The sequence below is a fragment of the Mandrillus leucophaeus genome, unplaced genomic scaffold (assembly GCF_000951045.1).
Source record: "Mandrillus leucophaeus isolate KB7577 unplaced genomic scaffold, Mleu.le_1.0 Scaffold125, whole genome shotgun sequence".
NCBI lineage: Eukaryota > Metazoa > Chordata > Mammalia > Primates > Cercopithecidae > Mandrillus > Mandrillus leucophaeus.
This window is the reverse complement of record NW_012100876.1, coordinates 1495782-1523432: the sequence shown is the minus strand read 5'-3', so window position 1 is coordinate 1523432 and position 27651 is coordinate 1495782. Positions and strand designations below refer to the sequence as shown.

The following is a 27651-nucleotide window of genomic DNA, read 5'->3' as shown; positions in this document are numbered from 1 at the left end:
CTCTGGGGCCAGGAAGACCCCGCTGCCCGGAAGAGCCTCATGTTCCATGGGGGCTGGGAGGACATATATATACAGGCTCCAGGCTGAACGGCTCGGGTCACTCATGCACGACTGCCTGATAACCATGCTGGCTGCCACCGTCCTGACCCTGGCCCTGCTGGGCAATGTCCACGCCTGCTCCAAAGGTACCTCACACAAGGCAGGCATTGTGTGCCGCATCACCAAGCCTGCCCTCCTGGTGTGTAAGTATCAGTGCATCTGTCTGCCCTGCCAGGGGTCTTTTCACGGACACCCACTATGCCAGGAGCCTCCCTGGTCTGAAGCCAGCTCTGAAGCTGGCTGCCACACTAGCCCAGAGAGAGGAGTGCCCTGGGAGGGAATGGGCTGAGTGGAGCTGTCCTCACCCTCTCCTGACCTCACCTTCAAGGTCAAGTTCTTTGGTGAGAAGGTCCTAGCTCGGTTGCAAATAGCCAGGTGTAGGGATTTCTGTTTGTCTGAGATCCAGAATCACTGGGGTTCAAGTTAAGGTTCAGATCTGAGCCAGGTTAGGGGGTTGAGTCAGGCGGTAAAGATTAGGAGGTTGGTGTATATTTGGTGTTGGGAGTCACTCTATGGCCAGAGTCAGGGGTTGCCATGAGCTCAGGTGACAGAGGCTCTGTCACTGATTGTTGTGTGACTTTGGCCAGCTCCCCTGCCCTCTCTGGGCCTCAGCCTCTTGCTCAATACAATAAGGGTATAGGGAGGCTAAATGATACAATTTCTAAACTAGAATATCGCCAAGTTCAAGAGCCAGGATTATAGACCCCCAGGACTACAGAGAGTGTCACAGCATCGTCTGGGTGAGTCTTAGGTTAGTGTGTGGCTGGGCTCAGGGCTGCCATTTGACTAGGATCATGGGGTTCCCATGTGTCAGCATCCAGAGACTAGGGTATGATCAGGATCTCTAGCTGGGGTCAGGGTCAGAGCTCTCTGTGTCCCCTGGAATTGCCATCGACCTTAAACTGAGAGGGAGGCCCAGTCCAACCCCTCAGCTTTAAGGCCTGCTGGGGACCCTCATCCCAGAGAGGCTGAGTCATGGCCAAGGCCACTTGGGGGTGGGAGCAGGGGGTTTGGCACGGGCCTGCAGCCCTTCAGCCACTGCCCTCCCCTCTAGTGAACCAAGAGACTGCCAAGGTGATCCAGTCTGCCTTCCAGCGAGCCAACTACCCAAATATCACAGGCGAGAAGGCCATGATGCTCCTTGGCCAAGTCAAGTATGGGTTGCACAAGTGAGTTGGGCCTCGAGTGTGACCAGGCTGGGGGTAGGGAGGAGGGAGGAACAGCCTGGGGCTTTCCCCCAGCCCACAGGGAGGAAGGTCAGTGGGCGAGGGGAGGGTGGGGGGGAACTCAGGTCTTTTCCCTTGATCTGGAACCAGAGCCTGACACCTCCCCTACCCCCACGCTCCATCCCCTGGTGACCTGGGGGATTTATTGGAGTGTATCAACCTCTCTAACAGCCCCTCTAAGAGTCAGGCTTCACAGGGTCCTTTCCCACTGCCCTGGGACGATGGAGGTCTTATTTGGGGGTGAATACGAGGGTAGGGTAGAGAGATCTCAGCAAAATAGGTATTTTTTAGAAAAAAATTATAAATGTTGTTTTCTTAGAGACAGAGGTCTTGCAATGGTGGCCAGGTTGGTCTTGAACTCTTGGCCTCAACCAATTCCTCCCCCCAGGCCTAAAATGAGTATCTTGACTTTATTTGGGATGATGGTTAACAGCCAAGGGTTGGTTGTGGGCCAGGTGCTTTTACAAACAATATCTAATTTTATCGTCACCCTTATCATACATTTGTTCTTTCTTTTTTTTTCATTTTTTGAGACAGAGTCTCCCTCTGTCACTTAGGCTGGAGTGCAGTGGCACAGTCTCAGCCCGTTGCAACCTCTGTCTCCGGGTTCAAGCAATTTTCATGCCTCAGCCTCCAGAGTAGCTGGAATTACAGGCACACGCCACCACATCCGGGTAATTTTTGTATTTTTAGTAGAGATGGGGTTTCACCATGTTGGCCAGACTGGTCTCCAACTCCTGACCTCAAGTGATCCACCCACCTCAGTCTCCAGAAGTGCTGGGATTACAGGCTTGAGCCATGGTGCCTGGCCTATCTTAATCTTTATCATATATTTTATTTAGCCTCTTCTGTAAAAGAGGATAATGCCATCGCCCGGGTGGCCCTGCCCAGCTCTTTATCTATCTTAATCTTGATTGATTGATTGATTGATTGATTGAGATGGAGTCTCTCTCTGTCACCCAGGATGGAGTGCAGTAGCGCGATCTCAGCTCACTGCAACCTCCACCTCCCGGGTTCAAGATATTCTCCTGCCTCAGCCTCCCTAGTAGTTGGGATTACAGGCGCCCGCCACCACGCCCGGCTAATTTTTGTATTTTTAGTAGGGACGGGGTTTCACCATGTCGACCTGATTATGAACTCCTGACCTCAAGTGATCCGCCCGCCTCGGCCTCCCAAAGTCCTGGGATTGCAGGCGTGAGCCACGGCGCCTGGCCTATCTTAATCTTTATCATATATTTTATTTAGCCTCTTCTGTAAAAGAGGATAATGCCATCGCCCGGATGGCCCTGCTTAACAAATACGGAAACAGGAGCTGATAGAGGTTTCGCAGCCTGGCGGAGCTCATGTGCAAACTCAGCTCAGTCTCAGGAACTCAGCCACCTTCCTGGCACCTCAGGCTGCTCTGGAGCCTGGGTCCCCGTCTGTGTGTCGGTCTGAGGCCCCAAGGGTGGGGCAGACATTGTTCAGGGACCTTGTCTTTGTCTTAAAGCCAATCTCCTCCTCCTCCCCAGCCCCGCTAAACATGCTCCCCAGTGGTGGTCTCTGCTACCCGCGCACATTAGGCCTGGAGTCTTGCTAAATGTTTCTGAGCCACCAGGGGGCGCCGGCGGTGCAGGGATGCCGCTTCGCCTTTTGCAGGAAAACTACTGCCGCTAGGGGGTGCTGTGGGGCGTCCCAGGTCTCGCGCAGCCACGCCCTCTGTGCGACCTTGGGCTTCAGTTTAGGCTTCTGAAAAGGAGAATAATGGGCAAGGTCCAGTGGTTCACGCCTGTGATCCCAGCACTTTGGGAGGGCGAGGCAGAAGGATTACTTCAACCAGGGTTCAAGACCACCTGTCTCTATGAAAAATTTAAAAATTACCTGGGTGTGATGGTGCGTGCCTGCAGTCCCAGCTACTCAGGAGGCCAAGGTAGGAGGATCACTTGAGCCTGGGAGGTCAAGGCTGCGGTGAGCTATGATTGCGTCACTGCATTCCAGCCTGGGTGAGAGAGCAAGACTCTGTTGCTAAGAAATAAAAGAGGATAATGCTACCCTATGCCTATGTTGCAAGAGGTCAGATATGGCAAAAGCGTCTTGAGAAGTTAAAGAGATAGCACCCTTAATAAATTAGCAATAATTCAGTAAGACCAGACTGCCATAGACTAGATGTCACAGTCATTAATATATAACTGTTATCCCAAATATATATGGGTGGGGTAGAAAAAAATATGATTGGCCATAAATATGATTGGCCATGATTAACATTAGATGAAGCTGGATCATGGCTAAAATGAGAATTCTCCACACTATTCTCTCTAAAGGGAATAGAATGAGATAGAACAGAATAGACGGGGAAAGCCAGATATACGTGGATTCTCCTTGCTAGGCGCAGTGTGTCATAGTGGCTTATAATATGGGATTTGGAGTGGGATGGACCCAGGATCAAATTCCCTTCTGCTGAGGTTTTCTGAAGCCACATAAGCTGTCTGAGTCATTTCTGTCTCAGTTCACTGGGTACAGCAATAGTGACCACCTCGTGGGTAGCTGTGAGGATTAAATGAGGAAATGTGTGTAAACTCTCAGCACAGTACCTGCCACACAGCATGTGTTCGGAACGTGATGGCCGCTTCTATTGTGTCATATTCCATGTGCTCAAGCCGGGCCCTGGGGAGAGTTCAGCAAGGGTAGAGGGGTTTGAAAGTGAATGTGGCCCACTGGCCTCCCTGCCTGCAGTCTCTCCTCTCTGATGCTTGCTTCCTAAGGGCCTTCACTGAGCCCCACCTCTGACCAAGTCCCCGGCGGCACAGATCCTCTGCTGGACCTACATTAAGACCCCAGGTCCAACACTTCTCCCACTGTGCAGCTCCACCTCTGCCCCTGGGGCCTGGCTGAGGCCTCCTCCAAGCTGAGCCTCCTACTATCTTCCAAACTCCCACCCTCCATCAGGTGTCACCTCTTCTGGGAAGCCCTCTGTATCAGTTTCCTATTTTCTGCCGTAAAAAATCACTCCAAGTTTAGTGGCTTAAAATGACACAAGTTTATCATTTTACAGTTAAAACGGCTAGAAGTCCACCACGGCACTCCCTGAGCCAAGATCAAGATGTTAGCAGAATCAGATTCCTTCTGGGGGCTATAGAGAAGAATTAATTCCCTCGCCTTCTCCAGCTTCTAGAGGCTTCCCCCATTCCTTGGCTTCCCTCCATCTCCTTTTATTTCGGACGAGGGGGGCTCCCTGCTCTGACTTTCTCATTTATGGTATTCCCCCCTGCTTTCCAGCAGCTGTGATTGTCCCAAACCTGTCCTCTGGTTCTCTAGGCCAGAAAAACTATGATCTACCAGAGTTCAAGACCTTGAAAGGGCCTTTTCCCACTGTCTTTTCTCACAGTGCAAGCTGGAGCCCACCTTCGTGCTAGAATCTGTGAAAATGGGGAAACGCACCTTGTGCTGTTCTCTTCCTCCACCCGGCATCTCCCCTGCAGTCCAGCTGGGTTTTTCTGTTCGTTTGTTTGTGGGTTGTTTGTGGGTTTTTTTGTTTGTTTGTTTTTAAGACGGAGGTTTGCACTTGTCGCCCAGGCTGGAGTGCAGTGGCACGATCATGACTCACTGCAACCTCCGCCTCCTGGGTTCAAGCGATTCTCCTGTCTCAACCTCCCGAGCAGCTGGGACCACAGGCATATGCCACCATGCCCCACTAATTTTTTTTTTTTTTTCATTTTTAGTACAGATGGGATTTCACCATGCTGGCCAGGCTGGTCTCGAATTCCTGACCTCAGATGATCCACCTGCCTCAGCCTCCCAAAGTGCTGGGATTACAGGCATGAGCCACTGCGCCTGGCCTAGTCTGACTATTTTCACTTACTCTCTAATGCCTCAGGTAGTGTTTATTGTATTCTGTGCAGAGGTCAAGAATTTAGTCATCAAAGGAGGTTAGTGTGTTAGGAGCTTATGCAGCTATTACCAGAAGAGACTCCACCCCTGGCACAGTGGCTCACACCTGTAATCCCAGCACTTTGGGAGGCCAAGGCGGGCAGATCACCTGAGGTCAGGAGTTCAAGACCAGCCTGGCCAACATAAAAATACAAAATTAGCTGGCGTGGTGGTGCATGCTTGTAATCCTAGCTACTCAGGAGGCTGAGGCAGGAGAATCACTGAACCCAGGAGGTGGAGACTGCAGTGAGCTGAGATTGCCCATTGCACTCCAGCCTAGGCGACAAGAGCAAAACTCTGTCTCAAAAAAAAAAAAAAAAAAAGGCTGGGCATGGTGGCTCACACCTGTAACCCCAGCGCTTTGGGAGGCTGAGGTGGGGCAATCACCTGAGGTCAGGAGTTCAAGATCAGCCTGGCAACATGGTGAAACCCCATCTCTACTAAAAGTACAAACATTAGCCGGGCGTGGTGGCGGGAGCCTGTAATTTCAGCTTCTAGGGAGGCTGAGGTAGGAGAATCACTTGAACCCAGGAGGCAGAGACTGCAGTGAGCCAAGATCATGCCACTGCACTCCAGCCTGAGCAACAGAGTCAGACTCAGTCTCAAAAAAAAAAAAAATTGGTATGAGGTTTAAATTTCTGTAGAACTGAAAGAGGATTGGAGATTGTAGTACGGTCTAATTCTACATTAGAGCATTTAGAAGAATGTGGAGTCTATTCAACATAGTGAGACCCCCATCTGCACCAAAAATACGAAAATTGGCCAGGCACTGTTGGTGCCTGCCTGTGGTCCCAGCTATTCCAGAGGCTGAGGCAGGAGGCTCATTGGAATTCGAGGCTCCAGTGAGCTGTGATTACACAACTGCACTCTGGCCTGGGCAACAGAGAGCCACCCTGTCTCAAAAAACAAAACAAAAAAAAGAACAAACTAAAAAAAAAAAAAGAAGAATTTGGAGCAATCTGGTTGTTTCCTATACTGTAAGTCTTTGCCAATCTATTTAAAAAAAAATATTTTTAATTTTTGTGAGTACATAGTAGGCGTATATATTTATGGGGTACATGAGATGTTTTGATGTAGACATGCAACGTTTTGTCTATTTTTTTGTTTTTTTTTGGCGACAGAGTAAGACTCTGTCGTCTAGGCTGGAGTGTAATGGCGCGATCTCAGCTCACTGCAACCTCTGCCTCCTAGGTTCAAGCTATTCTCCTGCCTCAGCCTCCTGGGTAGCTGGGACTACAGACACCCGTCATCATGCCTGTTTAATTTTTTTGTATTTTTGTGGTGACGAGATTTCACCATGTTGGCCAGGCTGGTCATGAACTCCTGACCTCAGGTGATCTGCCCTCCTCAGCCTCCCAAAGTGATAGGATTACAGGCGTGAGCCACCACGCTGGCCTGCCAATCTATTTTTGATCTAACTTGACTTCTGCTGGTGTATTCATACTCTTCCGAATCAATTTTCACCCTTCCTCACATACCATTTACATTTCTAAGAATTTGTCCATTTCATTTCATCTAATTTATCTCATTTGTTGGCATACAATTGTTCATAGTATTCTCTTATAATTCCTTTTATTTCTGTAAGATTGGTAATTATAGCCTTGCTTTTATTTCTATTTTTAGTAATTTCAGTCTTCTTTTTTTTTCTTGCCAGTCTAGCTAAAGGTTTATTGATTTTGTTGATCTTTGGGGAAAACCAACAATTGTTTTCACTGATTGTTATTGTTCTTCTATTATTTCGTTCGTAGGCACTAAGATCCTGATTACTTCCTTCCTTCTGCTAGCTTTGGGCTTAGTGTGCCCTTATTTTTCAAGTTCCTTAAGGTGGAAAGTTTGATTATTGACTTGAGATCTTTCTCTTTTCTAAAGACAGGCATTTCTATATATAAATTTCCCCGTGAGCATGGTTCCCTCCATCTTCAGCCCAACAGGGTTGACTCTCCCTGGGCATTCTTCCCTGGTCACCCCTCCCCCACCTCTCCTCTTCTGCCTCCTCTTCCACTTTTCAGCAGCCTGTGATTACATTGGGACAACCCAGAAAATCTCGGATCATCTCCACACCTACCCCCAAGGTCCTTAACTTGACCATATTTGCATATGGGTAACATGAGTTGAGTGCAGTACCCAGGGTTTGACATGTTGGATAACATATTTGCAGGTTCTGTGGATTAGGAGGCGGACAGTTTGGGGGCCATAATTCTATCTTCCACCCTCACCAAGGCAAAATTGGAGGCTCGCTCCTTGGGCTCCCTGGATGACCCCCAACATCCTTCCTCACTACCGTTCCTTCCCAGCATCCAAATCAGCCACTTGTCCATCGCCAGCAGCCGGGTGGAGCTGGTGGAAGCCAAGTCCATTGATGTCTCCATTCAGAACGTGTCTGTGGTCTTCAAGGGGACCCTGAAGTATGGCTACACCACTGCCTGGGGGTAAGCATTCCTGTCAGCTGATGCCTTATGCCCTGGCCCTCTCTGGGCTGGAGAGCTGAATGAGAGTCCTGGGTCCTTGGCTCTTTCCAGGCTGGGCATTGATCGGTCCGTTGACTTCGAGATCGACTCTGCCATTGACCTCCAGATCAACACACAACTGAGTATGTGTATAGCATCCTCTGGGGAAGTGGGAGCCAGACTCCAGGGCTTGTCCTCAGCAGAGCGGGAGGTTATGCAGGTGGAGGGTTCTGGGGCCACCAAAGGAAGCCTGGCCTGGGAAGTTTGCAGGGCTGGGGAGCCAAGAGCTGGCCAAGCTCTTGGCTGGCCTGGGCAGCATGTGGATACTATCCAATAGTGGAGGCTGCCCTAAGGTCGTGTCGGGTCTCCCTGCAGCCTGTGACTCTGGTAGAGTGAGGACTGATGCCCCTGACTGCTACCTGTCTTTCCATAAGCTGCTCCTGCATCTCCAAGGGGAGCGAGAGTAAGTACACCGCCCTGTGGCCCCCCTTCCTGCTCGTGCCCATCCTGTGAGCATGTCCACGGCCCCCTCCAGGCTCAGCCCCACACACGGCACGCTTGTGGGTGGCCAAACCTGGGGGTAGCAATACCTTCAGTGGGGTCACTTCCTACTCCTTCCCATCAATACACCCTCAAAGGCTGGAAAAAACAATAACCAACAGCTAGTAACTAACAGCTACTAAGAACTTGCTGTGTGCAAAGCACTATTCCAAGCCCTTTTCATGAATTAATTGATTTTGTCCTTAAAACCAACCCTAGGATAGAGATTCGGTTATCATTCCCTTTTTACATATGGGTAAACTGAGTCACAGAGAGGTTAGAAAGGGAAAGCTCGTATCTACAGAGTGCATCCTGCATCCCAAGGACCACACTAACTCACAGATAAAACTCCAGCCAAGCTAAGTAACTTGCTGAGGACACACAGCTCGCCACTGAGTGATGGGAGTAGGATTTGAACCCAGCATTCTCTGACCCCAGAAGCTGAGTTCCTAGACATTTTACTATCCTGCTTCCCAGGGTGGGGCTTTTTGTCTTGGCCAACACCGTCTGTCAAGGAGCTGTGGGTAACCCCATTGCACAGAGGAAGATAACGAGGTTTGGAGACACCCTAGTCATGTAACCAATGCCAAACCTGGAAGGCAGAAGGGAACTGGTAGGTAGGGTCTGGAGAGGAACCCTCTATTCAGGCCATTTTCTGCCTCTGGAGCAGATGGACACATGTGTGAATCTGGACTCCAGACACGTTCTCGTGTATGTGACAGGTGTGAGCGTCACAGGAGCTGGGCCCCCTCCCGAGGAATTCTGGGATGGTGCCACAGTTAATTCTTGGGTCTGAGGCTCCGTGTTCTCAGTTGCGAAATGGGGGTGATAATTCTTACTTCCTGAGCTACACGAGTCAGGGCCAGCAGAGCCCTGAATGGTGCCTGGTACACAGTAGGCGCTCCATGGATGCACAGGACTGGTCAGGGGCTTATTGTGGTGCTTGCTGCCCTCAGGCCCGGGTGGATCAAGCAGCTGTTCACAAACTTCATCTCCTTCACCCTGAAGCTGGTCCTGAAGGGACAGGTGAGTGGGGCTGGCTGACTCCCTGTGGTCCAGGGCCATGCCCGGGAGGCTGGAGCCCTTTCCTCCCTGCCCTTCCCTGAGAAGGTGCCACTCCCACCTTCCCCATGTGGCCAGTCCCCTGTGCCAGTTCCCAGCACTGCCACCAACACGCAGCTGGAAGGAGGCACTGCCTTGCCTCTCCTCTGGCCTCCTTTCCTCCCTGGAAAGCACCTGCTCTGTCTGCCCCAGATCTGCAAAGAGATCAACGTCATCTCCAACATCATGGCTGATTTTGTCCAGACAAGGGCTGGTGAGTGTGTTTCTGTCTGCATGCCTCAGAAAACAGCGGTGGGAGCCAGAAGGCCATCTGCTGCACTACATGGCCTTGGGACCATCACTCCTCCTGTCTAGATCCCATGGGCTCTGTCTGGCTCTGACACTTGACGATTAGTTACGGGCAGGCTTTGGCAAATCTCTGCCCCTTTGGGCTGCAGCCTCACAAGCTGTGTGACATTGGGCAAGTCACGTAATCTCTCTGAATCTCAGTCTCCTCATTGATTAAAATGGGGCGATAATAGCATCTACCCCACAAGGTGGCTGTGAGAATTGCGTGGGAAAAAAATGTATGTAAAATAAGATAGCGCCTTGTACCTCATACCTGGCTCATTCTGAACCCTTATTATTATGACTGCTATTATCATCACCCAACACCCTGAACCTTGCAGTCACCAACATTTCAAGTAGAGAAAACATCTGATGAAAGATAAGGAGGAAGAAAGCAGTGTGGAGATTAGGAACTCCCCGCCCTTCTGGGACCCTTCCCTCCCCTCCCATCAGGCCTCGGGTTAAGGGAGCCCTCCCACCAGGCTGTGCAGTGTAGAAGAAACTACTCAGGACCCAGTTTCATCCTCTGTCCCGTGGGGACGCCCCTGGTCATGGAGAGGGACGCCAGACGAGAGAAGAAGGTGGTCTGAGAAGTGAGAAGCACTGTCCTGTGCCAATCATAATAAGAGTTATAGCCATCATTTGCTGATCAATGCCCTGAATGGTACCCTGCACCCAGTAGACGCTCCGTCATGCCCAGGACTACTGCATACCAAACACTTACATTAGCTATGGAATCCTCACAACCACCCAGCGAGGGAGGTACCGCTAACCCCCATTCCACTGAGGAGGACATAGAAATTTCTGGAGATGAGAGGACCCCCTTCCCCCCACTAGGAAGTGGAAGCAGAATTTGAACCTTGGCCCTCCAACAACTCTTAAGCCCCCGCTCCCAGCTATTGTGCTGTGCTGTAAGGCCTCCCACTGTGCACCTCACCTGTGGAGAGGGAGGTGGCTGGCCTGCTCCTTATACCCTGGCACACAGTAGGTGCTCAGTAAACAGAGGCAGTGAGGGAACAGTGGAACTCCAGGTGAGGGGGTCCTCTGGGCCACTGTGGGGTATCAGGTGGGGAGGCTCCAGGCAGCCCCAGGCCTGTGGCAGGCATCCTAGGCTCCTGCCAAGGCACAGATGAGCAATGCAGGAAGGGCTGAGCACAGTTCTGTCTCCTTAAGTGGCCAATCCCTTCCTCCCCTCCCCTCCCCTCCCCTCTACTCCTATGGGTGCATACACCTAGACTGGAACCTTGCCTGTCTCTCTGGGATCCCTATGCCGGTAGCTGTGCCATCAGTGGGAATGCGGGTGGGCAAAGCTAATAGGAAGGGAAAGTGAGGTAGGAGTCCCTGGACTGACCCAGGCAGCCACAGAATTCAGAGGGGGCTGGGAGGTCGGAGGGGCTGTTTCATGGGGACATGGCTCTTGACGCAGGTTTGAGGGAGGAGGAAGGGAGGGGGACTTATGCTCCCATCTGTGCTCCGTCCCTCACACTGGTTCTGCACCAGGGGTTGGAAACTCCAGCTAGTGGGCCAAATGTGTCTGGCTGCCTACTTTTGCGAATACAATTGTATTGGAATGGAGCCATGCCCACTGGCATGCGTATTGTCCGTGGTTGCTTTTGCATTACAGCGGCAGAGCAGATGATTGCAACGGAGACCACTTACGCTGCAAAGCCTAAAATATTTACTGTCTGGTTCTTTATAGAAAAAATCTGCTACCCACTGTTCTGGACTATAGAACTCAGGACAGACAGGTGATTAAGTCCAGGAGGACTCCAAGATTCTCCTGGAAGTAGATTGGGAAAAAAGATAATTAGATTGCTCACATGGCTGGGCACTCATCCACGTTTACACAGCCTAGCTCATTGGAGACGAGGACACGGACGCTGAGTGAGGTCAGGGCCCTGCCCTGTCCTCTGCGGTACAGAGCAGAGCTGGGTTTCAGCCCAAGTCTTGGACTCAAAGTACCATGCTCTGAACCAGCCTTCTAGAAGGGCTCTACCTACCCAGACAGACAGACTTGGGAAGAAAGAGCATGAAAAAGTGCCACACCCCTCCCCGCACACCCAGGTCCCACTTTACAGAGGGGAACACTGAGGCTGGAGGCTTGGGCAGCTGTGTGGATGCAGGGGAGCGGTGACTCAGGGTGGTTCCCCCATCCTAAGGCCCTGCCTTGATCTTTTCCTCCTGCAGCCAGTATCCTTTCAGATGGAGACATCGGGGTGGACATTTCCCTGACAGGTGATCCCATCATTACAGCCTCCTACCTGGAGTCCCATCACAAGGTAGGAGTTGTGGGAGGGTGGGGCAGGGCCCAGCTTCCCCAGGGGAGTTGGTCCTTTCCTGCGGTCTGACAACCCCGTCCCCCAGCTTCAACCTTATGGCAGCCAAGAGTCCTGGGGCGCTCCTCCGCATTCCTGATGCTGCGAGGCGGGCAGGCCACAGCGACGTGCCCCCGAGCCGTCTCTGCAGGCACCAGGGCTCCCCACTACAAGGATCCCAGCAAAGCACCAGCTCCTTCCTAGAGGACTTCTTTGGCTTCTGTCATCCTCTACAGCAGTGGATTGTGGCCCCTCCGGGGGTACTGACAAAAGCTTTGGACCCTCTATTACTTAGGATATAGGTTCTACTGCTGTAACAAAGAAATCCAAAATAATAGCTGCTTAAACACAATAGACATTTATTTCCCTCTGTTGCGGTCTGAACATGTGCAGTCCCGGGGGATCTGGAGGCTGCAGGGTGTCAGGCACGCAGGCCCCTTCCACTGGGTTCTCAGCCAGCCCCAGGTGCGGCCTCGTCCCAGGGTCCTGGCTGGCTGGCCTGACCACCACACCCACTCTGCTCACAGCCCATTGGCCTGAACTTGATCGCAGGACCCCACCCTAGCTGCAAGGAAAGCTGAGGAATTTATTTCAGCTAAATATTGAGACCAGCTAAAAATTAAGTGGTACAGAATGGAGGGAGAGATGGGAGAAGATTTTAGGGCAGACCTAGCCATCTTTGTAACAGAGCCTCTCCCTGGAAAACTGAACAGAAGGATCATTTCGGAGGTTCATGGACACTCCTGAAGCCTGTTCACAACCCGTGGGCTGGATGATCTAGAGGGGCGGGGGACTGGGCAGCAGCTTGTTTTCCTGATTTTGGCCTCCAGGAGCTGATGGTCAATGGACTGCCCTCTGCAGGGGCAGGGCTGGTGGTCAGCTGGGGCGGGGTGGGAGCTGGAGGTCCATGGTCACCAGCTGTCCTGACCAATGTCGTTACTTGAATACAACCCTGTGAAGGCGGGAACCACATCTGTCTGGTTCACTTCCCACGGTGTTTGAGACATAGTGGGCACTCCAGAAGTATTTGTTGAATGAGTGAAAGCCCCGTGGGGGAAACTGGGTGCAGCTCTTTCCTCAGTTTCCCCATCTGCACTCTGGGCACTCTACACTCTGGGGCTCCACTGTATTGGAATGGAGCCATGCCCACTGGCATGCGTATTGTCCGTGGTTGCTTTTGCATTACAGTGGCAGAGCAGATGATTGCAACGGAGACCACTTACGCTGCAAAGCCTAAAATATTTACTATCTGGTTCTTTATAGAAAAAATCTGCTACCCACTGTTCTGGACTATAGAACTCAGGACAGACAGGTGATTAAGTCCAGGAGGACTCCAAGATTCTCCTGGAAGTAGATTGGGAAAAAAGATAATTAGATTGCTCACATGGCTGGGCACTCATCCACATTTACACAGCCTAGCTCATTGGAGACAAGGACATGGACGCTGAGTGAGGTCAGGGCCCTGCCCTGTCCTCTGCAGTACAGAGCAGAGCTGGGTTTCAGCCCAAGTCTTGGACTCAAAGTGCCATGCTCTGAACCAGCCTTCTAGAAGGGCTCTACCTACCCAGACAGACAGACTTGGGAAAAAAGAGCATGAAAAAGTGCCACACCCCTCCCCACACACCCAGGTCCCACTCTGGGCTCCTCCCAATCTCCCTGAAGCTGGACCTGAGCCCAGTAGGGACACACGGGGTCCAGCCAGCGTCCTGGCTTCCTCCAGGGTTATTTCATCTATAAGAATGTCTCGGAGGACCTCCCGCTCCCCACCTTCTCGCCCGCACTGCTGGGGGACTCCCGCATGCTGTACTTCTGGTTCTCCGAGCAAGTCTTCCACTCCCTGGCCAAGGTAGCTTTCCAAGATGGCCGCCTCACGCTCAGCCTGATGGGAGACGAGTTCAAGGTGAGTGGATGGGGCTGCTAGGCAATCCAGATGGCATGTGGTATGTGTGTGTATGCACACGCATGGGGAGGAGGGAGGAAACTCGGAAACTCGGGGGTGGGCAAAAGAACTAGGGACCACCTAAGCTGGAGCAATGGCAGTGAAGTCCAGACTGGGTGCAGTGGCTCACACCTGTAATCCCAAACCTTTGGGAGGCTGAGACAGGAGGGTCCCTGGAGGCCAGGAGTTCGAGACCAGTCTGGGCAATATAGGGAGACCCCTGACTCTACAAAAATAAAAATACATTTAAAAATCAGCTGTGCACAGTGGTGCATACCTATCGTCCCAACTACTCAGGAGGCTGAGGTGGGAGGATCACTTGAGCCCAGGAGGTTGAGGCTGCAGTGAACTGTATTGGCACCACTGTACTCTAGTGTGGGTGACAGAGTAGGACTCCATCTCAAAAAAATTAATGAAGTTCAGCATTTATTGGAGTCAACGATGTGTTGCCAGAGAGACAGATAGATAGACAGAGTGATCAATAGATTTAGGTGTAGATATAACTTGGCAGTTAGTAACTGTGCATTACATATAAGATGATATTAGTCTTACATTTATTGCACAGTCATATTTGCTACACTTTGTCTTGTTGTACTCATCCTGTGAGATAAGTACTGTTACCTCTGTTTTGCAAACAAAAAACCACAAAGCTCAGAGAAGGTAGGTGACTTACTGAAGATCACACAGCCTGTAAGAGGTGGCCCCAAAGCCTGTACTCTTCACCTATACTGTACTAGAAATGCTTAGGTAGTTTCCAGGGCATGCTTGTCATTGAACTCATGAGGAAACTGAGACCCACAGAGGGGAAGAGACCTGCGCAAGGTCACGCAGCCTGCGTGGGGCACAGTGGGGAGCAGAACCCAGGCCTCCAGCCGGGACAGGGGTTCCCTGCCCCACACCCCACCCGGAGCATCTCACATGTTGTCTAGGAGGTTGGGAGTTGCATCTGAGGAGGGGTCCAGTCCTTGAAACTGCACTTGGTCCCAGCGAAGTTTTCTTCTGAGGAGTGGCCTTTACACCGTCTACCCGCCAACTTCCCCATCTCTTTTCAGGCAGTGCTGGAGACCTGGGGCTTCAACACCAACCAGGAAATCTTCCAGGAGGTAACTGCCCCTGCCGCTGTGTGGGGTTTATCTCGTGTACCCCAATCCTGCTCTGGCTTCAAGAGCCCCCACACAGCCAATGACAACACCAATGACAACAATTACAACAGCAAACACAGCTCTTTGTAGGGTGTTTGGCAGGAGCGAAGCGCTTAGTGAGTGTGACTTCCTTCAGTGCTCACACCGATGCTATGAGTGGGGCAGTCAGACCATCCCCATTTTACACACAGGAAAACTTAGTGAATGGCAAGGCTGGGTTTGAGCCCAGCTCTATTTCCCCCAAAGATAATGCTCCATTCTCTGCTCTATTACCCAAGCATAGGGACTTGTAGGGGGCTGGAACCTCAAGATCAACTCCGGGCTCAGAGGGCCCCAGCAATAAGTGACTTGATTACTCCTGATCCCAAAGCTGACTTCAGGCAAGCTCCTTGCGGGTCGCAGCCTCTTCTTGCTATGCCCAGTGGCAATGATGTTCATAATCCCACCCCTCAATGCAGGGTTCCACTAAGAACCCATGATCTCCTACCTCAAATGGACCTCATGCTTTCTGAATAAGCCTCGCTCAGCTTTCTGGTTACCTCACTCCCCCACCCACTGCAATGACTTCTTCAGGCCTTCCCTGTCTTCCTCAAATCTCCAGCTGCCCCCTCCTGTCTACCTTCCACTTCCCTCTCCTCACACAACCTACTTCCCAAGAGCTGAGCACAGCCACCAACAGAACTTCCCCCGCATGTCTCCGCTCCCAGTCCTACCCACTCACCCACACCTGCGCCTTCCTGTGGCCCTTCTCCTGTTCTGACAGAGGATGGCCCGTCTTCCCTTCTGAACTCAGACCGTCCAGCCTTCCCTGGCTCTGTGATGTCTCTCTCCCTGCACATACGCAACTCACAATATTGGGCAGGCCCCTGATTGGGTCTTCTCCCTCAGCCTCTTGTCTGAGTCCTGTTCCTTTGATGTCCTATTTCTAGTCTTTTCAGTTCTCTCTGTCTCTACCTCCTCCCCAGGCCAGGCTACCATTATCTCTAGTGGGGACCCATCTGTAGCTCCCAGTGGGTCTCCCTGTGTCCTGATACCCTCCTACAATCTGTTCCCCACAGCAGCCAGAAAAATCTTTTCAAGAAATAAAACTGATCATTCACCTGCCTGCTTAAAGCTGGTGTAGGATACAGGCTAAGTGCTCTGCCATGGCCTCCAGGATCCTGCATTTTCTCATCTTGTCTACCTCTCCATCTAGTTGTATCCTACCCAGTGTAACTGTTCAGTTTAAGAGTTGACGACGTCTTTCATCAGCTCTGGAAATTTCTTTTCTTTCTTTCTTTTTTTTTTTTTGAGATAGAGTCTTGCTCTGTAGCCCAGGCTGCAGTGCAGTGGCACAATCTCAGCTCATTGCAACCTCCACCTCCTGGATTCAAGCGATTCTCCTGTCTCAGCACTGAAATTACAGGCGTGAGCCACAGCACCTGGCCCATCAGCTCTGGAAATTTCTTCATCACTTTCTTTTCCATGATTGCCCCATCCCTATTTTCTCCATTTCTACCACCTCAAGTTTCCGTGAGACACACACAGGGCCATCTCATTCCATTTTCCGTGTCTCTTACTTGCTCTGTCATGTTTTCCATCTCTTTTATCTCTACGCTAAATTCTGGATGATTTCTTCAAGTATCTTTTTAGTTCATTAATTCTTTTTACAGCTGTGTCTTATTTGTTTACTTACCGACTGAGATTTTCATTTTATTTTATTTTATTTTATTTATTTTTGAGACAGAGTCTCGCTCTTTTTCCCCAGGCTGGAGTGCAGTGGCACAATCTCAGCTCACTGCAACCTACACCTCCTGGGTTCAAGCAATTCTCATGCCTCAGCCTCCCGAGTAGCTGGGATTACAGGTGCACACCACCGTGCCTGGCTCATTTTTTTGTATTTTTAGTAGAGACAGGGTTTCACCATGTTGGCCAGGCTGGTCTTGACCTCCAGACCTCAAATGATCCTCCTGCCTCAGCCTCCCAAAGTGCTGGGATTACAGGTGTGAGCCCCTGCACCCTGCCGCCCCTTTCTTTCTTTTGAGCTCAGCTATGTATTTAATGAAACCTTTTCTTGTGTATCCAGTGGTTCGGTGGTTTCTTGGGGCATGTGGTCTCCTTGAGCCCAGTCCCACAGGCTGTAATTGAAGGTCCTCAGGCCACACTCCCCAGCCCCTGCCTGCGCATTCCTTATCTTGGCCAGGCTCCTTCCACAGGGCTCTTGTCCACTGTCCCCTCTGCCAGAATGGTTTGCACTCCCCCATCCCATCTGCTCCTCCTCCTGCCTCCTCAGGGATGGCCTCTCCCACCTCACTGACTAGGTCAGATCCCCTTGTGTCACAGCCTGGTGTGTCTCTCCTTTAAATATTCCTCAGATGCAGTCTTACCTTCTGTTCTGGGATGCCCTGGAAAATGCTGGGCTCCTGCAGATACAGCCCGCAGCTCCTGCACTCTCTGCTCTATCCCCACCCCTAGCCCAGCTGCTACAGCAGCTTCCCTCGGAGGGTTACCATGCAGCGTGTCCTGTTCTAAGATCTTTCCACAGATTATCTCATTTCATCCTCAGGACAACCCTATGAGGTAGGATCTATGATTATCCCCATTTTACAGATGAGGAAAGTGAGGCTGGGAAGGCTAAGTGAAGGCATCCTCAGCACATCCCGAGAGAGGAGTTCAGGGTAGGAATAGCCTCACTAGCACACAGATGAGAAACTGAAGCCCAGAGAGGACGAGAGTCCTAATTTGCACGGCCTGGGGCCCGGGTACTACCCCAGGCTGCTTCCTTTCCCCAGCCCTGGGGCCCCAAGCCAGCTTTGTCCTTCCCATTTCTGAGGGCAAGGACTGCTGCTGCCCTGATGGGCCCCCATCCTGGCCATGGGACCCCTGTCTTTCACAGGTTGTCGGCGGCTTCCCCAGCCAGGCCCAAGTCACTGTCCACTGCCTCAAGATGCCCAAGATCTCCTGCCAAAACAAGGGAGTCGTGGTCAATTCTTCAGTGATGGTGAAATTCCTCTTTCCACGCCCAGACCAGCAACACTCTGTAGCTTACACATTTGAAGAGGTGAGGCGGGTGCAGGGAGAGGTGGTGGTGGGGGAACCTGACTCACAGATGGGCAGGGGCCTGGGGACCTCTGAAGCTTCCAGATCCTTCTCACCACCTCTGCCGGCACTGGTTGTCTCTTGCACATGGCCCCTTAACAATCAAAATCACATCATGCAAGTAATGAGGGGTGCACACGTGGCTTCCACAGCTTTTCCATATTTTCTCTCTTTTCTTGTTTTTATTTTTTTAGAGACAGGGTCTCATTCTGTCACTCAGGCTGGAGTGTAGTGACACAATCATAGCTCACTGCACCCTCGAATCCTGGGCTCAAGTGACCCTCCCACCTCAGCTCTCCTGAGCAGCTGGGACCACAGGCAAACACCACCACACCCAGCTAATTAAAAAAAAAGAAAAAATTCCTTAGAGGCAGGGTCTTGTTATGTTGTCCAGGCTATTCTCAAACTCCCGGCCTCAAGCGATTCTCCTGCCTCAGCCTCCTAAGTTGCTGGGGTTATACGCATGAGCCACCATGCCAAGCATATTTTCTTTCATTCTTATTTTTATTTATTTATTTATTTATTTATTTATTTATTTATTCATTTGAGATAGAGTCTCACTCTGTTGCCCAGGCTGGAGTGAAGTGGCACAATCTCGGCTCACTACAACCTCTGCCTCCCAGGTTCCAGCGATTCTCATGCCTCAGCCTCCCAGGCAGCTGGGATTACAGGCATGTGCTACCATGCCCGGATAATTTTTTGTATTTTTAGTAGAGACAGGGTTTCGCTATGTGGGCCCAGCTGGTCTGAAACTCCTGGTTTCAAGTGATCTGCCCACCTCGGCCTCCCAAAGTGCTGGGATTACAGGCGTGAGCCACGGCGCCCGGCCAATATTTTCCTTCTTAAGCTGAGCAGTGGACAATGGTGTTTGTTACCCAAGTCCACAACCCTCCATCCATTAGGGCCACATGGGTTTTCAGATTCAGAACTTCTGTGACTTTGTAAAAGTAGTATAGTGTATAGACACTGGATATATTACAGAACACCACAATTGGGTGTGGGGTGGCACCACACAATCAATTCTCCTCAAATGCCTCAATTGGCATTTCTCCTCATATGAAGCAATACCACAGATAGCTTCCTAGACAATGGCCAGGTTTTGCCAACAAACTTAAGAAAAAACTTGTAGTTTTCAAATCCTGTTTGATTTTATCATTGCAAATAAGGAATTAAGGATCAGTATTATCTTTAAGGCCTCTTAGAATATCTTCAATTTTTTTTTTTTTTTTTTTTTTTGAGACAGACTCTCAGGCTGGAGTGCAGTGGTGCAATCTCGGCTCACTGCAACCTCCACCTTCCCGGTTCAAGCGATTCTCATGCCTCAGCCTCCGCAGTAGCTAGCTGGGACTACAGGCACATGTCACCACACCCAGCTAATTTTTAGTAGAGGCAGGGTTTCACCATGTTGGCCAGGCCAGTCTCAAACTCCTGACCTCCAGTGATTGACCTGCCTCAGCCTCCCAAAGTGCTGGGATTACAGGCATGAGCCACTGTGCCTGGTCAATATTTCTTAATACATTAAGAATTAAAGACAAGAACAATGCAAGCACATTGTGGAAAATATAGAAAAATAGAAAGAAGGAAACCACTGTCACCATAACCCCCTTCTCCAGAGGCCTTCGTTGTGGTTACTGGGCGCATTTCCTCCTGGTGCTTTATTATTTTTAAATAAACTTTTTATTTTGGAGTAACTTTAGATTTGCATAAAAGTTGCAAAATACAGAGTGTTCCCATATACCCCCCACCCACTACCCCCTTTGTTCACATCCTACATAACCATGCTACATTGTCATAGCGGAGACATCAACATTGGTGCACGACTGTTAACCAAACTCTAAACTTTATTTGAATCTCCCCAGTTTTTCCACTGATATCCTTTTTCTTTTCCAAGATCTGATCCACGATAGCACATTGTATTTAGCCGTTGTTTTTTGTTGTTGTTTGTTTGTTTCTGCCCAGGCTGGAGTGCAGCAGTACTCACTCTAGCCTTGATCTCCCTAGCTCAGGTGATCCTCCCACCTCAGCTTCCCGACTAGAGATGTGTACCTCCACATATTTTTTTTTTTTTTTTGTAGAGACAGGGTTTTGCCACATTGCCCAAGCTGGTCTTGAATCCCTGGGCTCAAGTGATCCACCCACCTTGGCCTCCCAAAGTGTTGGGATTACAGGCATGAGCCACTGTGCCCAGTTTCTTTAACCTTTTAAATATCTCTTTAATTTTTGTATTATTTTCCTTTTTGTTTTTCTGTTTTATTCCTTTTGGCTTTCTCATGTGGATGGATATGTATTATTTTATTTACTTTTTTTTTGTTGTTAAGAATCTGAAACATTGAGCATTTGTTAAAAAAGAATTATTTGGCCGGGCACGGTGGCTCACGCCTGTAATCCCAGTACTTTGGGAGGCCGAGGTGGGGGGATCACATGGTCGGGAGTTCAAGACCAGCCTGGCCAATATGGTGAAATCCCGTCTCTACTAAAAATACAAAAATTAACCGGGCGTGGTGGTGCACACCTCTAGTCCCAGCTACTTGGGAGGCTGAGGTAGAGGAATCGCTTGAACCTGGGAGGCGGAGGTTGCAGTGAGCCAAGATCATGCCACTGCACTCCAGCCTGGGCGACAGAGCAAGGATCCGTCTCAAAAAAAAAACGAAAAAGAAAAAATTATTCATGTTAAAGCATGGTAAGAGAGACCATTTGGGACTCTCAGGACAGGTATAGGAACCACTACGGCAGGGCTTACAGTAGTGGAAGAGCTTGGCCTCAACTTCAAACATGAGCAAGTGAGAATTTATAACCACAGAGCAGGATGGGATTAGGGATGGAAAATTACTAAGAGAAAACATCAGAGCTAAGGGGGATTCTGGCTAAAACCAACCTAACAGGATTCCAGCTGAAGACAGGGTGATCAGACAACATCTAGGGGGAGGTGGAGGTAGAGAAATCTGATCAGATTTCAAGGGTGATCACATATCGAGAATAGGGGGTTCTTGCCAAATTGACTTAGCTGAGTTCTTTGGCTAAAACTGAAATTTTTTTTTTTTTTTTTCTTGAGACAGAGCCTCACTCTGTCACCCAGGCTGGAGTGCTCCGCTCACTGCAACCTCCACTTCCCAGGTTTAAGCAATTCTCCTGCCTCAGCCTCCCAAGTAGTTGGGACTATAGGCAGGTGCTACCACACCTGGCAAATTTTTGTATTTTTGGCAGAAACGGGGTCTCACTATGTTGGCCAGGCTGGTCTCAAACTCCTGACCTCGTGATCCACCCGCCTGGCCTCCCAAAGTGCTGGGATTACAAGTGTGAGCCACCGTGCCTAGCCTACTGGATTTTATAAGAAGTGTGCAGATGGTCCTAGGGGAAGGTTCAGGGGCCTGACTGAAATTAGTCTTTACCACTATAACAAATACCTGTTAGCCCCCTACTCACCCAAACTCATCCCCCCCTTCCTGGAATGTCCTGTTTCATTGCAAAGCACTTCATTCCCCCTCCCCCAACTTTCCTAGGAGTCTGCCCTTGTTCCTGCCTCCTGAAGACCTCTCCTTTGGCTTTTGAGTCTGGCTGTGTACAGAAAGGATTTTTAGAAATCTGTGTTCACTAGGACGTGTGTGTGTGTTGGAGTTGAAGGGAGTGCTTCCAGAAGGGAGTTTTGACTGGATCTCAGGGGCAGGGAGAAAGCCATGGGAAGGTGCCGTGGCCCAGGGAAAAACACAAATAGAGCCAGGGGAGGGGAATCCCAGTGTGGCCAGGGACAAGGGTTGTTTTGAGGTGAAGGCTAGGAGGTACATTGAGACTATCTCATGGAGGTTTAAAGACCAGAAGGAGAAATTAAAAGCCACAGAGGCTTTGGGATTAGGGGAGGGAAGAGATGACATGGCTGGTGCTGGTGAAGGACTGTGGGATTGGGGAGGCATCAAACTGAGCCCTGGCTAAAGTGACAGAAAGCAGGAACAGCCTCCAAGCCTCAGCTGTGCCCACCGCTTCACTGCAGAGGGCGCTCCAGAGGCCTAGAACCAATGGGACACTTGTTCAAGGCCATACATCACATTCAGACCTGAGCCAGTAGTTTCTGCACCCCCAGCACATTCATTCATTCATTCATTCATTCATTTTCTTTCTTTCCATTTTTTTTTTCTTTTTGAGACGGAGTCTAGCTCTGTCACCAGGCTGGAGTGCAGTGGCGTGAACTCGGCTCACTGGCAACCTCTACCTCCTGGGTTCCAGCGATTCTCCTGTGTCAGCCTCGCAAGTAGCTGGGATTACAGGCACATGCCACCACACCCAGCTAATTTTTGTGTTTTTGGTAGATACAGGGTTTCACCATGTTGACCAGGATGGTCTTGATCTCCTGACCTCATGATCTGCCCACCTCGGCCTCCCAAAGTGCTGGGATTACAGGCATGAGCCACCGTGCCCGGCCTCATTCATTTTCAACAATCTGTTGAGGTTTTACTGTGGGCCGGGACCATATGGTTCCTGATCTCATGAAACTTACAGTCGAATGGGAAGAAAGGGACAATAACTAGACAAACAAAAGACTATATAACTACTAATTGTGCCCAGTGCTATGAAATAAAAATGGGTGGTCAGCAGAGGTGCTTATACAACTTATAACTCAAAATCCAGCGTCTATTTAAAGTGATCTAGCGTCATGGGCCTCAGACTTTGGCGGAGTGTTACTGCACAGACTTCTGGACCCACCCCTAGGGTTTCAGGTTTGATGGGTCTGTAGTGGGGCCTGAGAACCTGCCTTTCCCACACGTTCCCTTCTGCATGGTGAGAACGATGCCGGTTAAGGGACCACATTTGGAGTAGCACCGCCAGTGGAGGAAGCCTCACCTCGCTTTAACGATGGTTTCACTTGGGAGGTGGAGGGAGTGAGGTATGCAGGAAAGCCCAGGACTGTGATTGTTTCTCACCAAACAGGAAGAAACTATTGGTGATGTGGATAAGTCAGAAACCAGGAGAGAAAGTGCCCACGTGGGCCGGGCACAGTGGCTCAAGCCTGTAATCCCAGCACTTTGGGAGGTCGAGGTGGGTGGATCACTTGAGGTCAGGAGTTCAACACCAGCCTGGCCAAATGGTGAAACCCCGTCTCTACTAAAAATACAAAGATTAGCCAGGCATGGTGGCACACACCTGTAATCCCAGCTACTTGGGAGGCTGAGGCAGGAGAATCGCTTGAACCTGGAATGTGGAGGTTGCAATGAGTTGAGATCATGCCACTGCCCTCCATCCTAGGCGACAGAGCGAGACTGTGTCTCAAAAACAAACAAAACAAAACAAAAAGGAAAAGAAAGTGACTTCTCAGGTCCTAACCCCAAAGCCACAGGTGCTGGGGAACTTTCCTCAGTTTTCAGAAGAGCAGTAGCTAAGCCTGGTTCCCGTGTCACCCATGCCTCTCCGGTCCCTCAGTGGAAAGAATCAAGGGCCCTGAGCTAGAAGGGTTGCTCTCTGCTTCAGGAAGAGCCCCGGCTCACAGCAAATTTGGTTTCTCTCCCCAGGATATCATGACTACCGTCCAGGCCTCCTATTCTAAGAAAAAGCTCTTCTTAAGCCTCTTGGATTTCCAGTACGTGCCGCAGAGAAGAGAGGGGCTGGTCGACTCCGCAAACCTCTCCCTGGTCCCTTGGAGTCAGGCACAGCATAGGGTGTTGGTGGGGAAATGTGGCTCCTTCCCCTTGGGGCATATGGCCTGACTGCAGGGAGATAAGACCCTACCTAGATAGAATCTTCTTTGGGAAGAAGGGGCGCCAGGAGGAATGGAGGGAGGGCCTAGCAGGAGGAGAGCGCTGCCAGAGTGAAGGTCTGGCAAATCTCAAGAGAATAGCAAATCTCAAGAGATGCCCCAAAGGGCCTGAGCTATGAGACAGAAGCACTGGCAGTTATTCTTAGAGTTTCTTTCCCAGGAGATGTTACAGGAGGGGGCCCAATGGTGGGTCAAATTCTCATCTCTTTTTTATTTCAGGATTACACCAAAGACTGTTTCCAACTTGACTGAGGTAGGTGGTCTTGGATAGACTGGGGGAAATAAGTCCTGTGGGACCTCCTGCCTTAAAGAAAGCAGGTGGAGGGCCCTAAAGGAAATCAGGCAACCGGACCAAAAGAATCTGGACCAGGTGGTCCATGCTGTGTCTCTTGTGACCCTTCTTCTCTCTGCCATGTCTTTTGGGAGAGTCCTTGTTTTGCAAAAATGAGAGCGTGGTGGTATGGATTAGAGTTTAGGCAGAAGAGTACTGGCCAAGCAGCCCCTCCCTGGACCTCAATTTTCCCTCTGTGGAATGGGCTAGCAATACTGGGCCCCCCCAGGGCGAAGGAAAGACCACTGAGGAGGGGCACTGTCTGGGGCAGGAAGAGGGAGTGGGTTGGATGTATTGTTTTCACGGATGGGCATGTGGATGAATGCTCATCCAGGCCGTGCAGCATCTGCCCTATGGGTCATTTCCATGCTCCATGGAGCACTCACTATGGGCCTCTGATTGGCAGAGCAGCTCCGAGTCCGTCCAGAGCTTCCTGCAGTCAATGATCACCACTGTGGGCATCCCTGAGGTCATGTCTCGTAAGTGTGGGCTGGAGGGGAAACCGGGTGCCGAGCCTGACAGTTTCTCATTTCACCTTGTGGGCCCTTCCCAGGCGGAGCTCCAGGTGCCCCTCTTCCCAGTCATTGATACTTAGCAGTCTGGGCCCCCTTCCTTCTCCCTGCTGGTGTCATTGCACGCCAGTGACTCGGCCAGATGTACAGAACCCTGTTCTTGGTTTACTTGCAGAATATTATCTCTGCCACCCAGTGGGATGGCTCAACCCACTTTCAGGATGCAGGTCTCCGAACAGTAACCTGATATAGCAGAAAGAGCCCTGGGCTGGGAGGCTGAGACCTAGTTCTAGCCCAGTCCTGAACCTCAGTTTCCCTTTCTGTAAAACAAGAATGTTGAACTTGATAACTCCCAATTTTCCTTTTGACCTTGAAATGGTAGAATATTTATCCCTCTGAGGTGACTCGAATGGTAGACTCTCAGACACCATAGCACGCATGTGCTGGGGATAATTTGGACAAGGCTCTGCTGAGAGCTTTCTGCTCCGTTCCCCACAGAGTATGCTGAGCTGACTATGCCTTCCTTTTGAATATCTGCTTGTTCACATGGCTTAGGTAGGAGAGGAAGGGCGTGGAAACTGGAATGATCCTAGTGGTGTGTCTTGGCATCTCTTGGCCTCATTTTCCCCCATCTGAACCATGAAGCTAAAGCTAGGGGGTGCAGATTAAATGGTTCCTACAACTACTTACAAGGAGACCACTCTGTGTGGTTGCAAAGAACACTTTGAGAAGCTGTGTGGGAAAGCTTCCTTCCTAGCAGGGTAGGTAGATTCAGCTAACTGCAGGTCATGTGGCCATAGTGAATGGGTTGGGAGCTCAAATTCGGGATAGAGGGAATTTTTTTTTGGCAGCAGAGTGGCAAGCCCTGCCACCACGCAAACTCTGCTCTTCCTCCTCCTCAGAAGCACTTGCCCACTCTTCTAAGTCAAAGTGAAACACATGTTTACAGAATATTGGTCCAAAGGGGTCTCAGCATCTCCCACTGCCCAGGGTGGCAGAGCCTCAGGCCAGCCTTGCTCCCCAAGAAGGGCTGACTGGGGCTCTGTCCCCTGCCCCAGGGCTTGAGGCAGTGTTTACAGCCCTCATGAACAGCAAAGGCCTGAGCCTCTTCGACATCATCAATCCTGAGATTATCACTCAAGATGTGAGTACAAAGCGCCCCTCACCAGTCCCTGTTCCTGGGGAGGGAGGCCCAGACAGGATTCCCAGGGTGACTGGGGGCTGTTGGGGAAACAGGCAGAGGGGACTTCACCAGCTTGGCTCCCTCCTGGTGGCCTGGGAGTCAGCCCAGCCTGCCCCTCTCTCCTCCCGCCCCTCCCTCCAGGGCTTCCTGCTGCTGCAGATGGACTTTGGCTTCCCTGAGCACCTGCTGGTGGATTTCCTCCAGAGCTTGAGCTAGAAGTCTCCAAGGACGTCAGGATGGGGCTTGAACCAGAAGGCAAGCACCAGGCTCACAGCTGGAACCCTGGTGTCTCCTCCAGCATGGTGGAAGTTGGGTTAGGAGTACAGAGATGGGGATTGGCTCCCAACTCCTCCCTGTCCTAAAGGCCCACTGGTATTAAAATGCTGTATCTAAGAGCTGGACAGTCCTTCTTTTGTGGCTGATGGGTAGAGGGAGGGGGAAGGGATGTGTATCACCAACGCTGTCCTCCTCCTTTCAGCCCTTCCAAGGCAGCTGCCCCCAAACCCTCCAAGCTCCATGGTACCTGGAGGAAGAAATCTGAACCTCTCTCCTTGGGACTCAGGGTCCTCCCTGATCAGGTCCCTGGATACCTTCCAAATTTATCTCCTTTAACCCAGCACTCTCCTTGTCTGACCAGCTTCCTGCAGGAGCTGGCACACACTCTGTGTCCCATAGGGTTCCAGTGCTGGACAGGAAGTGAGGGAGGACAGGGGCTTCACATCCTGAGGATGGCGGGAGGCGAAGGGGCCCTCAGAAGTCTGGTTTCTGGTAGAAATGGAGGAAAACAGAGCCTCTAAAAAGGCAAAAAACTTTATTCCAGAAGATAAACTGCTCATGAGCCTGAGCCTATTTCCAGCTCACCACTTTTTTTTGTTTTTGAGATGGAGTCTCTCTGTGATCCAGGCTGGCATGCAGTGGCACAATCCCAGCTCACTGCAACCTCCACCTCCCAAGTTCAAGCAATTCTCCTGCCTCAGCCTCTCAAGTATCTAGGATTACAGACACGCACAACCACACCCAGCTAATTTTTGTATTTTTAGTAGAGACGGGGTTTCACCATGTTGGCCAGGTTGGTCTCAAACTCCCGACCTCTAGTGATCCACCTGCCTCAACCTCACCACAGTGCTGGTGTTAAATATAGTGAACCCCAAGTTTCTCTTCAAAGAATCAGTAAGTCAGTATGTTCAGCTCTCTTATTCTTTGATTTTCCATTTTAAAGTTTAACTTCCTGGTTCTCTTTGCCCCCTTGCTTCTAATTTCAGTAAACAACCTTTTCCACCAGTTCTTATCAGCAGTTCACATCTGTTCCCCTGGTCACTTGCTCCATCCTGACTCATCCCAGTCACGTGCTTTGACCTGAGTCACCCCTGGTCACCTGCTCTGATGTTCCCTTATGGGAACACCTTTAGTTACCTCTTCCTAACAGTTCTTCCCACCAAACTACTCACCTCACCACTCTGGCTCATACCCCTGCTCTTTTTAAAATAGCCAATCGGAATTAGCTTAGACTGTGCAGTCCAACCTTAGCCATCAGGGGAACAACACAGCAGTAGGGACTACCTGGGTCAGGAATAAGAACCCCTTCCCCTCCCTTGTTCAAGTGTGCTCTCGCCATTGTTCCATCTGTGAGGAGCACCCTTTCTGCAGAAAGTAAAAATTGCCTTGCTGAGACAATTAAATTTATGTTTGAGTGCTATTTCTTTGTAGCAGGCAGTGGGGAACAGCATTTCTAATACTGAGATTACAGGCATGAACCACCATGCCCGGCCTCCAGCTCACCTTCTTATGCTCAAATTGTGTC

General features: G+C 50.6%; 1 protein-coding gene across 2 annotated transcripts; it reads left to right on the top strand.

Annotated features, from left to right (window-relative positions):
* On the top strand, positions 1-26245 carry CETP (cholesteryl ester transfer protein, plasma). Of its 2 annotated transcripts, XM_011971862.1 has the most exons (16): positions 1-242; positions 1154-1268; positions 7526-7660; positions 7751-7821; positions 8054-8141; positions 9175-9244; positions 9473-9533; positions 11795-11886; positions 13643-13822; positions 14914-14964; positions 17879-18043; positions 23580-23647; positions 24044-24077; positions 24562-24634; positions 25726-25811; positions 25992-26245. In XM_011971862.1, exons 1-16 carry the CDS (start codon positions 47-49, stop codon positions 26064-26066), a joined length of 1560 nt encoding a protein of 519 aa, XP_011827252.1. In that variant the 5' UTR covers positions 1-46; the 3' UTR covers positions 26067-26245. The 2 variants fall into 2 exon arrangements, with proteins under 2 accessions (XP_011827252.1, XP_011827253.1); XM_011971863.1 differs by lacking the exon at positions 13643-13822 and having other exon boundaries at positions 74-242.
* The last annotated feature ends 1406 nt before the right edge of the window (positions 26246-27651 follow it).

Bases quoted from the DNA above. Each gene is read 5' to 3' on its own strand.
- CETP (XM_011971862.1), top strand. From the start codon at position 47: ATGGGGGCTGGGAGGACATATATATACAGGCTCCAGGCTGAACGGCTC. The intron at 8,142-9,174 runs GTAAGTACACCG...TGCTGCCCTCAG, and splicing joins CATCTCCAAGGGGAGCGAGA to GCCCGGGTGGATCAAGCAGC. The intron at 9,534-11,794 runs GTGAGTGTGTTT...TTCCTCCTGCAG, and splicing joins TTTTGTCCAGACAAGGGCTG to CCAGTATCCTTTCAGATGGA.